This window comes from Dendropsophus ebraccatus, chromosome 15 (genome assembly GCF_027789765.1).
Source record: "Dendropsophus ebraccatus isolate aDenEbr1 chromosome 15, aDenEbr1.pat, whole genome shotgun sequence".
NCBI classification, from domain to species: domain Eukaryota; kingdom Metazoa; phylum Chordata; class Amphibia; order Anura; family Hylidae; genus Dendropsophus; species Dendropsophus ebraccatus.
The window spans coordinates 70295605-70308880 of NC_091468.1; the positions used below are offsets into that span (position 1 = coordinate 70295605).

Consider the following 13276-nt stretch of genomic DNA (forward strand, 5'->3'; position numbering starts at 1 on the left):
GCCACAGACACAACAGGAAGTCTCAGCTTAGTTTTAGCCCCAGTGGTGAGAATGAGAACTGCAAGATATCAGGATTATACTATAATATAAATAGAAAAATTGAACATTTTTTAAAAAGTCACCAAAAATTCTTTAAAAAGCTGTTTAACATAAAAACATTATTTACACAGTGGGCCATCTTCCGATAACACTGTCCCTTTAAATATTCTAACTTGGGTCAGTTGTTTTGGGAAGCCTTCTATAAGCCTCTCCTAATAAGCTGCTGGAGTCTCGCCCTATTTCTTCAGGAAGGACAGGCAGGTCAGTTCATTACATTTTCTATAGGACTGAAGCCTTGTGATGGACGTTCCTCTTTCCTCAATGTTTTGTCTTCTCTGTGGACCTGCCAGTATTTGTTGGTGTGAATACTAAGATCATGGTAGTATAGGACCTCTGACCCCGGAGACCGAGCCTTCTCGTGTTTTGATAATTGACAACTCCAGAGAGAGCTCTTTTAATTGAAATGCAAATTAGCCTTTCTCTGTCCTCATCATAAAATAACGCTATAAAATACATAATATATACTAGAAAATTAAAGACAACCACTTACGGATTACATGGTCGGCTTTCAAGCATATCCTGATCTAGTTGTAAAAACCATTCATTGCATCCCAGTAGTTTGGCGCCCTCTGCTGGCAGAGATGACACACAGACACATTGTCATAGAGCAATTCCAAAACAGCATGTTCTTAGTATTCATTTGTAATGTGGCCTTGATTCCAGAGCGCTGAATAAGGGTCATCATACAGACACTGCAACAGCAAGAAAGAAATGACAAAGTCAATGACAGATTGCTACACTGGAATAGAGGGTCCGGCCTGCGAGGGCGTCCAATCTATAAGGTGAGGGGAGGGTGACAGTAGGGCAGCCGGCCATAGGGTGGGGCTCATGAAAGTCTTGATGGTGGGGGAGACATGGACATAGTAACATAGTAACATAGTAACATAGTAAATAAGGTTGAAAGAAGACAAGAGTCCATCAGGTTCAACCTAGGAAAATCCTACTGTGTTGATCCAGGAAGGCGAAAAACCCCTATGGGGCAGAAGACAAACGCCCCACCACAGGGAGAAACTCCCCCCCTCCCTCCCCCGACTGCAATGGCAACCAGAACAATCCCCGGATCAACGTATCACCAGAAATCTAATGCCCATAACTTGTAATATTATATTTTTCAAGAAAAGCATCCAGGCCTCCCTTGAACTTATTTACTGAATCAGCCATGACAACATCATGTGGCAGAGAGTTCCACAGTCTTACCGCTCGTACAGTAAAGAACCCGCGTCGATGCTGATGATGAAATCTTCTTTCCTCTAGACGTAGAGGATGCCCCCTTGTCATTGTTACAGACCTAGGAGTAAAAAGACCACTACAAAGATCTCTGTACTGTCCATTCATATATTTGTACATTGTGATCAGATCGCCCCTAAGACGTCTTTTTTCTAGCGTAAATAACCCCAAGCGTGATAACCTGTCCTGGTCCTGTAACCCACCCATTCCCTTAATGACCTTTGTTGCCCTCCTCTGCACCCGCTCTAGGTCAGCTGTGTCCTTCTTATATACCGGTGCCCAAAACTGTACACAGTATTCCATATGTGGTCTGACCAGTGATTTATAAAGAGGCAAAACTATGTTCTCATCTTTAGCATCTATACCTCTTTTGATGCATCCCATTATTTTATTAGCCTTGGCAGCTGCTGCCTGGCACTGATCACTAAAGTTGAGCTTACTGTCCACCAATACCCCCAGGTCCTTTTCGGAAGTAGTTTTACCCAGTGTTTTATTATTTAGCACATAACTGTACTTATTATTTCTATGGCCCAAATGCATAACCTTACATTTATCCACATTAAACTTCATTTGCCATTTCTCCGCCCAAGCCTCTAGCTTCTCCAAATCCCTCTGTAATATGATATTATCATCCTCTGTACTGATTACTTTACCCAGTTTAGTATCATCTGCAAAAATGGAGATTCTGCTCTGTAGCCCCTCTACAAGATCATTAATAAAAATATTAAAAAGAAGTGGACCCAACACTGACCCCTGTGGTACCCCACTAGTAACTAAAACCCAATCTGAATATGTTCCATCAATGACCACCCTCTGTTTTCTATCACACAACCAGTTACTTACCCATTTGCATACGTTTTCCCCGAGTCCCAGCATCCTCATTTTGTAGACCAACCTTTCATGCGGCACAGTATCAAATGCCTTTGAAAAGTCCAGATACACAACATCCACAGCCTCCCCCAGGTCCAGTCTATAACTTACCTCTTCATAGAAGCCGATCAGATTAGTCTGACAGGACCGATCCTTCATAAATCCATGCTGGTGCTGAGTCATAAGATTATTTTCATTAAGATACCCCAGTATAGCATCTCTTACAATCCCCTCAAATACTTTACCTACTATAGATGTTAGACTTACGGGCCTGTAGTTTCCAGGATCACTCCTTGACCCCTTCTTGAATATTGGTACCACATTAGCTATGCGCCAGTCCTGTGGAAGAATCCCTGTCGTAATAGAATCTTTAAATAATAGGAATAACGGTCTGTCTAACACAGTATTTAATTCTTGCAAAACTCTAGGATGGATACCTTCTGGGCCCGGTGACTTATGGATTTTAATATTTTTAAGGCGTTTCCCCACTTCTTGTTGTGTTAGGCAGGTGAGATTTATGGGAGGATTAACATTATCCCTAGTCATATCGTCTGTTATGGGATTCTCCTCTGTGAATACAGTAGAGAAGAATGTATTTAGTAGATTGGCCTTTTCCTCTTCCCCCTCCACCATTACACCCAGATTATTTTTGAGGGGACCAACATTTTCGGTTTTAAGTCTTTTGTTATTTATATAGGTGAAGAACATTTTGGGATTTGTTTTACTTTCTTTGGCTATCCTTCTTTCTGTTGCTATTTTTGCTTCTTTTATTTGCGTTTTACACATTCTATTCTTCTGTCTATAGTTGCTCAATGCTTCCCCACTACCTTCTTGTTTTAGTTGTCTGAATGCTTGTTTCTTATCATTTATTGCACCCCTTACAGCTGTAGTTAACCACATTGGATTTCTCTTATTTCTACTACGTTTATTCCCATATGGTATGTGTCGTTCACACGATTTACACAGGATGCTCTTAAATATGTCCCATTTCTCTTGTGTACTTTTATTTCTGAAGGCATTGTCCCAGTCTATGTCCCCGGAGTCCTCTCTTATATCTCAGGGCTGTGTCCCAGTCTATGTTCCCAAGGTCCTCTCTTAGTTTTTGGAAATTAGCCTTCCTGAAATTTAATGTTTTTGTAGCCCCTCTGCTAATCATTTTATTGAAGGATAATTGAAAACTTACTATGTTATGGTCACTATTACCTAGGTGACCCCCCACCTCTATTTTTGATATTCTGTCGGGCCTATTGGTTAAGATCAGGTCCAGAAGGGCCCCCCCTCTTGTTGGTTCCTCTACTAGTTGGGAAAGGTAATTATCTTTTACTATTTCCAAAAACACGCTTCCCTTCCTGGAGCTGCAGGTTTCTGCTTTCCAGTTGATATTTGGGTAGTTAAAGTCCCCCATAATAATGACTTCCCCCTGCTTCGCTGCCGCATCTATTTGTCTTATAAGAAGATTTTCTGATTCTTCCACTATACTTGGCGGTTTATAAATCACTCCTATAAGAATTTTATTATTCTTCGTCCCTCCCCTTATTTCTACCCAAAGAGACTCCACATTATCATCACATATATCCTCCCGCAGAATAGGCTTAAGGCAGGATTTAACATATAGACAGACCCCTCCCCCTTTCTTATTTTTACGGTCATTTCTGAATAGACTATAACCCTGGATATTAACGGCCCAGTCATAGGTCTCATCCAGCCATGTCTCGCTTATCCCCACTATATCATATTTCTCTTCAACCATTATGAGTTCTAATTCCTCAGCTTTATTAGTGAGGCTTCGAGCATTAGTATACATACATTTAATATATTTGTCCATATTCCCTTTCCTCTTGTCACTAGTGACTGTTCTAACCCCTCCCGCCGCTCCACCCCCAGTTCCATAATCTAGGCCCAGCTCTCCATCTACTCTGTCTTCACTTACTATATTGTAGTTGCCCTCCCCCCCGGTCCCTAGTTTAAACACTCCTCCAACCTCTTAGCCATCTTCTCCCCCAGCACGGCTGCACCCTCCCCATTGAGATGCAGCCCGTCCCTACCGTAGAGCCTGTAACCGACCGAGAAGTCGGCCCAGTTCTCCATGAACCCAAACCCCTCTACCCTACACCAGCTCTTGAGCCACTTATTTACCTCCCTAATCTCCCGCTGTCTCTCAGGTGTGGCTCGTGGTACAGGTAATATTTCGGAAAATATCACCTTGGAGGTCCTAGTTTTAAGCTTCCTGCCTAAGTCCCTGAAATCATTTTTAAGGACCCGCCACCTACCTCTAACTTTATCATTGGTGCCAATGTGCACCATGACTGCTGGGTCATCGCCAGCCCCTCCCAGTAATCTGTCAGCCCGATCCGCGATGTGACGAACTCGAGCGCCAGGAAGGCAACACACTGTTCGACGATCCCGGTCTTTGTGACAGATTGCCCTGTCTGTCCCCCTAATAATTGAGTCCCCCACTACCAGTACCTGCCTGGCCTGCCCTGAACTCCTGTTTCCCACCTTACTGGAGCAGACACCCCCCTGGCTTTCAGAGGCAGTGTCCTGCTGCAGCAATGCCACCCCTGAATCAACATCCCCCTCATCCGCCAATTTGGCAAACTTGTTGGGGTGTGCCAGATCAGGACTGGCCTCCCTCACACTCTTCCCTCTACCCCTTTTTCTAACTGTGACCCAACTAGCTGCCTCTTCCTCCTGTACCTCCATGCTATCACACTCTCCCCCATCTACCCCTTGGAGTGCTTGCTCAGTCAGAAGCAGACCCCTTTCCAGTTTGCCAATGCATCTCAATCGTTGCAGCTGCTCATTTAGATCCAGGATCTGGGCTTCCAAACCAGCAACATGCACACATCTCCCACAATGGTATGCACCCTCGATCGGTTGATCAAGGATTGCATACATCGCACAAGATGTACATTGGGCCGCATTGTCAAACATGGCGCTCATTTATATGGGGATATTATGTATAAAGAAAGAAAAAACAAACAAGCAACAAAAGCAAACAATGTGTTCAAAAGCAAATAAACAATTTGTTTTCCTCTAAAACTCCCCGAATCTAAAGTCCCAGAATATTAAAGTCCCACACTTGAGACAAAAACACACTTTAGATCAAAAACTCGCACGCTCCAAAACTCGCTCACAATACAATATAGAAGTACTTAGCTTGCAGAGTTTGTTGCTTCTGGCTCCTGTGTTGGAGAACAATGGACATGTCGGGGTAGAGAGTTCCAGAGTATGGGGGAGGTTGGGGCAAAATCTTGGATGGGGTTGTGTGAGGTGCAGACAAATGAGGGGGGGAGGGAAGACAGACAGAAGTAATGGGAGGGTCGGCGAGTGCATGAGGGATGGTGGGGGGATAATAAAGGGGAACTGACGACTATAACCTGCTGATTCTTCCTTATTACACAGGAGATGCTGAGGATATAATTATGTCTCTTATAGTTGTCTCTTACCTTCATCCTCAGCACCGTTCCCATGCAGTTAGTCGTATACTGCTCAGTCCGGTAAGGAGCACTGCCCGCCGCCCTAGCCTTATCCGGCCCGCCCCATTGATTATCATTAGATGGCAGGCCGGACTGCCCATATTATACTCCGCTTCAATGTCCTGTGGGCCGATAATTCTGGCACCGGGGGTTGGCATGCCTGGCCGAGGCCGTCTACATGTAGAGCAACAATTCTTTCTTCTCAGATGGTTTTCTGCCATCAGGTGCCATGTCGGACTTAGTTACCAGTAGGAGAGAGATGGCAGCAAATACAACCCACCTGCTCCCCATTCACACCTGAGGTCACGTAACAATAACCAGTCACATGACACCTGGGAAGGAGAATGGCTAATTGGGCACAATTTGGCCATTTTCACTAATGGTGCGTTTACACAGAGCAGCTACATTTAGGAGCCTTTTATATGGGCCGATTATCAGCCAGAATTGTTTCCAGAAATGCTCCTGCGGCCGTAATAGTCCCTTGTAAAAGTGACAGCGATCAGCCGAGGACAGATAAACCAGGTCTTAGAGCAGGCTTTTACATTTTATTAGTTACAAAATGTTATTTTAAAAAATAAAGGTCAGGAAGCACACAAGAAAATATTACTTTACTGAAAGAGTAGTAGATGCTTGGAGGAAACTTCCAGCAGATGTGGTAGGGAAATCTACAATAACTGAATGTAACCTGCTTGGTATATACATATATCTATCCTAAGATAATAAAAGGGGAAATACTAGGAGGGCAGACTAGATTGTTTTTATCGTCTGTTTCAGATGGATGATGTTGGTGAACACAGGGGTCAAGCATGATGGAATTTCACTGCCCAGCCCAGTTGTTCTTGGAGAGATAAGCCACCTCCAGAACTGTCTGGTTGCAGCTTACCCCTTCATTCGACCAGGCTGAACATTCATGTGAATGGGGCGGACAGGAGAGAGAACTTTCAGCTGAACAATCAGAGCGATTACGATGAGAGGGATTGAAGGTTTATGAGTAGCCCACAGTTTTTCCTGACCAAGGGGCACTGATCTCGCTGGGTTGGCTCTCATTTAGGCCATGGAACTAGACATTATACAGATGCAGCAGATTTTTAAGAGTCTCAGACAGTGTAAACGTCATCTTCAGACTAGTTTTAGTTTGCACCATCTTTCTATTGGTTTAGTTTTTGGTGCATTTATTGCACAATTTTGCCAGTGTAAGCCATGCCCTCCTTTATGCAAAACCACACTATTTTGTCACTAGGTTTATTTCATCTTAAATGAGGGCAGTGTAAACTAGTGACAGAAATGCTGAACAGATCAGTGTATTACTTACATCATTCTGTTCAACCGTTCTCCTAATATGCAGGAGAATAGGATTCTTGCCACACCCCCTTCCCCCACCCTCCAGCTGCTGATTGATAGGTGACTGCCTATACACAGCATGCCAATCAGCAGCTGGTGGGCGGAGTTTTCTGCTTCTCATGAATATCCAGGACTACTGGGCTCATGCACATAATGGAGAGGACTATTTATTGTCCATGTTATTCAGGAGGAGATCTCTGGATCAGCTGCACAGAACAATGTATGTGATCCATTATTCTGTTCAGCTTCTCTTTCAATAATATGCGCTACCCTGAGATAGGACAGCAGAAACCTAATGAGAGAGTCTCTAATGAGAGTGTCACTGTCATTTCATTTTTTTTTTTTTTGGAAGAAATAAAAAGACCAGGCGATTTTAAGAAACTTTGTAATTTGGTTTATGCCATTATCTGCATTCAAAAAGACTTTCCCCAGGTCCCCCCTCCCTTCTCTCTCTCTCATTCACTGCTTATTATCAGGAAATGTCGACTGGTTTACATCAGTCGGGCCCTGTCTGTTCTATGGAGAGGGGAGGGGGAGGAGGGAGATTAGTCAGCAGCAGAGAACAAAGGTTACACAGCGGGACCTGTGTGATAGCCGGTATTCAGAGGTCAGTGCTGACTTCAGAGGAGATAGCCCGGTGATGAAACAGTAAATTAACTCTTTGTTGTCCTGTTTTGGTGCCTCATCTCCCTCAACTCCTCCCCTCTCCATAAGAGAACAATAAAGACAGGGGGAGAGCTTTAAACTGCTTTTTCATGATAAAAATGCTTTTTTCGGCTAATAAACCCAATTACAAAGTTTCTTAAAATCTCCTGTACTATTGATTTCTGCCAAAAAAAAAAAACCACAGTGACACTTTAAGGTCTACCCCATGTTGAGCATGGTTTAAGCCTTCAATCTTTTTGTAAAATTTGAAAAAAAAAAAAAGTTAATTCACACTTAAAAACACAACAACAAACCTTAGAAACACAGTTTTATTCAACGTCAGAATAAGTTTAAGGCACAGTAACACAGACTTACGTTTCAAGTAAAGAAATACCTTCAGAATCGACATGCCCATCTCTCATTAGAAGAAAACATATTTCCGTATGAAAAGGATTTTAAATTGTTTTCAATAAATATTGAACATAAAACAGTTTTGTTCCATCCATAGTCCATAGTGCAGATAGAGAAGAGTCAGCATCCTTATGGTCGCGTAGATCCAACAATGAGTCTGTGTGCTCATGCAGCTGCACTGTTACATACATATACATGTACAGAATATTACAGGTCTATACCGGGGACCATAGAGCCGCTTATTCCTTATACATGTACAGAATATTACAGGTCTATACCGAGGACCATAGAGCCGCTTATTCCTTATACATGTACAGAATATTACAGGTCTATACCGAGGACCATAGAGCCGCTTATTCCTTATACATGTACAGATTATTACAGGTCTATACTGGGGACCATAGAGCCGCTTATTCCTTATACATGTACAGAATATTACAGGTCTATACTGGGGACCATAGAGCCGCTTATTCCTTATACATGTACAGATTATTACAGGTCTATACTGGGGACCATAGAGCCGCTTATTCCTTATACATGTACAGATTATTACAGGTCTATACTGGGGACCATAGAGCCGCTTATTCCTTATACATGTACAGAATATTACAGGTCTATACTGGGGACCATAGAGCCGCTTATTCCTTATACATGTACAGATTATTACAGGTCTATACTGGGGACCATAGAGCCGCTTATTCCTTATACATGTACAGAATATTACAGGTCTATACTGGGGACCATACAGCCACTTATTCCTTATACATGTACAGAATATTACAGGTCTATACCAGGGACCATAGAGCCGCTTATTTCTTATACATGTACAGATTATTACAGGTCTATACTGGGGACCATAGAGCCACTTATTCCTTATACATGTACAGATTATTACAGGTCTATACTGGGGACCATAGAGCCGCTTATTCCTTATACATGTACAGATTATTACAGGTCTATACCGGGGACCATAGAGCCGCTTATTCCTTATACATGTACAGAATATTACAGGTCTATACCAGGGACCATAGAGCCGCTTATTCCTTATACATGTACAGAATATTACAGGTCTATACTGGGGACCATAGAGCCGCTTATTCCTTATACATGTACAGAATATTACAGGTCTATACCAGGGACCATAGAGCCGCTTATTCCTTATACATGTACAGAATATTACAGGTCTATACTGGGGACCATAGAGCCGCTAATTCCTTATACATGTACAGAATATTACAGGTCTATACTGGGGACCATAGAGCCGCTTATTCCTTATACATGTACAGAATATTACAGGTCTATACTGGGGACCATAGAGCCGCTTATTACTTATACATGTACAGATTATTACAGGTCTATACTGGGGACCATAGAGCCGCTTATTCCTTATACATGTACAGATTATTACAGGTCTATATCGGGGACTATAGAGCCGCTAATTCCTTATACATGTACAGATTATTACAGGTCTATACTGGGGACCATAGAGCCGCTTATTTCTTATACATGTACAGAATATTACAAGTCTATACTGGGGACCATAGAGCCGCTAATTCCTTATACATGTACAGAATATTAGAGGTCTAGAGACGTTTGTTTCTTATGTCCCTCCAATATTTATTAAGTATAACACACCTGAATATAAAGCAGATGAAACATAGTAGAGCTGTATTACCGCACAGGTCCAAGTCCCATATGCATACCGCATGTTTATTACTTATAATTTATACTGTTTTCCATACAATACGGTTTTAGCTTTGGCGTGCTTCTATAGAAGTAATCAATATCCTCATGTGCCAATGTTCGGCCATATGCAGACACTAGTATTTCAGCTTCCATAATATAATGGGAGTCCACGTGGTCCTACTATCCCCATATGTCACTGATTTTTACAGTTTTTTTTTTTTTTTTTTTTTTTTTTTTTAAATGACAGATTCTGTATAGATTAGACAGAAAAGATATTGCCATTGGATGTTATATGATGATGGTATTCTCCCCTAGAAGTGTTGCTTTAAAGGAGAATTCCAGCAACAGTAAAAGATAGGCAGGAGGTGTGGGGACATAATACAGAATGCATACTTACCTGTCCCTGTGCCCCTGCACAGCCGCCTGCATCCTCCTGCTGCTGCAATGTTATGTACCCGGCTGATGGACTGTTCGCTCATCCAATCACTGACTGGCTAGGCAGGAAATCCAGCAGCGGGAGCTGAACTGGGAGACAGCGGTACTACAGGGCACAGAGACTGGTAAGTATTAATTCTTTATGTTCCCACACACCCCTTGCCCGGCATTGATTTTTTTTTTTTTTTTACTTTCGCAGGACTTCTTCTTTAAAAAGGGACAAGATCTGTGTATTGTAGTAACATTTCAGAGACGCTGAGTACACATATATGTAGTACAGCACTGCAGACCCCTTACTTGGGTTATTGTGGTCCGGATACAATAATGACTAAGGAGAAAAATCACTGGATTGTATCGAAACAAATGTTCTATCTGCTTCTGAAATCTAAGCAACTGCGAGAAGCAACTTACTCTAATTTTCCTTCATAGTGATATAACTGAGCATGGTCCATCACATTGGGGGGAAAAACAAAACATTATTTAACAAGGTCCACACTATGGAAGCAGGTATGTCAGCTCACTGTGTGCATATATAGTCCATTAGGTAATAATTCCTATAGGTAATTGGACGTTGGAGCGGGAACTCTGGGCCGTTCACCAGCTGTTTAATTGTATAACAAAGAAAGTCCACAGCTCCAAGATACTAATTGTGTTGGTTTCATATCCTTAAAACAATACAAAGCAAATAAAAACGCCAACATGTTTCTGGTCATGACTAAGGGACGTCATCCCGAAACACGTTGGTGCTTTTTTATCTGCCTTGTAGCATTTTAAGGATATGAAATAAATGTAAGTAGTTTTATGGAGCTGTGGACTTTCTTCATTACATGATCCACACTTTGGAGATGGATCCTGAAGCCACGGATCACATTGTGGGCTGTACATTAGGCCCATGCGTCTATACCCACATAAATACCGACCCAACACTGCCTTCAAAATGTACAAAAACGATCCAGGCACCTTGAAACTTTTTGGAAAACAAAGATGCCATCATCATCATCATCATCAAAACTATACCTTTGATAAAAGAAACACAAACCTTATCTTTCCTCCCTTTACTCTATGAAACCGTCCTACAAACCCTGACACAGTAGCAGCTATGTCGATGGCCGTTAGAGTTTATACTAGGTAATACCAATGATCTTCTCTTATTTGGGAGAGAAATGTAAAATACTGAATAAAGGCCTATTACACAGACAGATTGATCTGACAGATCATTGAAGCCAAAGCCAGGAACAGGTCATAAAGGAAAGACAGACTTCTCCTCTTTTCACATCCACTCCTGGCTTTGGCTTCAGTGATCTGTCACATAATCTGTCTGTGTAATAGGGCCTTAACAAAGCTCACTGAAAATGTAAAAAAACTATAATATACTTTTCCATCTTCGATAATATTCACATTAACAAAATATAATCCTGTAAATCCATAAAGCCAGGTACAAACCATACAAATGTAGTTATTGCTGTTGTGAGAATGAAGCAGCCGGTAACATGGGGCAGGCTGCAGGCGTTTACTATCCGGCATAAATTATTCTCGACAACATTTTGCTCATTCACAAAAAATCGTTTTCCGCGAAAAGAAAGAAAGGTGCTGAAAAACGTTATTAGCGTGGGATCATAGGTGTTCTTATATACACGGATCTCTGCATATTCATAAATAAGCAATGTGCATCACAAAAATGTATGCATACTAGAAGAGAAGGGCCCCACCTCCGGCCTGCAAAACGGATGCCACGTGCCCAGAATGTGCTTTGTTTTTTAAGGCAAAGAATATGAACAAATCATAAATTAGGATGTAAGCGAACAAATAAATAAGGAATAGGCTATATGCGTAATGGTACTAGAGTATAGAAAGAAAATTTAAAAGGTGTCTTTAAAGGGGAACTCCAGCGAAAATCTTTTTCTTTTAAATCAAGTTATATAGATTTGTAATTTAGTTCTATTAAAAAATCACAAGTCTTCCCATACTTATTAGCTTCTGTATGTCCTGCAGGAAATGTTTTATTTTCAGCCTGACACAGTGCTCTCTGCTGACATCTCTGGCCAAGACAGGAACTGTTGTCTCCATTTTCTATGAATCCCCATAGAACACGTCTCCTCCTCTGGATGGTTCCTGTCTCGGCCAGAGATGTCAGCAGAGAGCACTGTGTCAGACTGAAAATACAACAAGACTTCCTGCAGGACATAAAGCAGCTAATAAGTATGGGAAGTCTTGAGATTTTTTAATAGAAGTAAATTACAAATCTTTGACACTTTCTGTCACCAGTTGATTTGAAAGTTTTTTTTTATTTTTGCTGAACTTCCCCTTTACCATTATGTTTATTGAAATCCTGCAGTAACCGCCTGCAGTACAAAGAATACACACAAACACGCTGAATGACAGGAGGAGAATAGTATGTCATGTGCTAAGTATATAAAAGAGTGTATAACACATGTATAGGTCACACATGTCAAGACTGAGCACTTGTTATATCCATTAAAAAAAAAAAAAAGAGAAAGAAATGTTGAGGAGGCGGCGTCTTCACATTTGCTTTTCTGTACAATAATCCTCTCTGAGAACGGAATTATTCAGATAACGATAAAAATAAGAAGAGTCTCTTATAATGGGATAGTATTACACACACACCGTACATTAGGTTACTCTTCAGACTCTTCCACGCTGAAGCAGTCTCCACCAATGCAGGCGCCGCTGCGGAGCAGTTCACATTACAGACGGGAGACCTCATCCCTCCGGGCGTCACTCCGTTTTTGACATTTCATATTTGGTCATCATAATCTCCTGTGCGGCCAAAAACAACATAAAAAATAAACAAGTGACGGAAAACAACGGACTATTGCTGACTATTTCAGTGGCACTTACCTCATCAGAGTCCAATAAGACTGGAAGGGCTCTGAAATGAATCAAAATAACATAGAGTTTAATAAATGGTATAAAAGTATTATAAAAAGTGCTAAAGTCCATTTTAGAAAATGTGTCAGCCGTCAGGGGAGAAAGTAACAAGCAACCATTACTTACCTCTCCCTGTACTGTTGATGCGCCACCTGACTGCCCCCGACAAAAGGTATCTCCCCCCCCGAGTTGTG

The 13276-nt window shown here is 41.8% G+C and overlaps 2 protein-coding genes across 2 annotated transcripts in view; both read right to left on the bottom strand.

The window, feature by feature from the left end:
- Positions 1-710, bottom strand: part of FBLN7 (fibulin 7) — a 53242-nt gene extending 52532 nt beyond the window's left edge. The window contains exon 1 of the mRNA XM_069954547.1: positions 590-710. The gene's annotated coding sequence lies outside the window, so the exon portion shown is untranslated. The remainder of the gene's footprint in view (positions 1-589) is intronic.
- Positions 711-12363: 11653 nt separating this feature from the next.
- Positions 12364-13276, bottom strand: part of TMEM87B (transmembrane protein 87B) — a 30181-nt gene continuing 29268 nt past the window's right edge. The window contains exons 19-20 of the mRNA XM_069954578.1: positions 13053-13083; positions 12364-12971 (exon numbers count right to left, since the gene is read on the bottom strand). Coding sequence (XP_069810679.1) covers positions 12930-12971; positions 13053-13083 — 73 coding nt within the window. The 3' untranslated portion in view covers positions 12364-12929. The remainder of the gene's footprint in view (positions 12972-13052; positions 13084-13276) is intronic.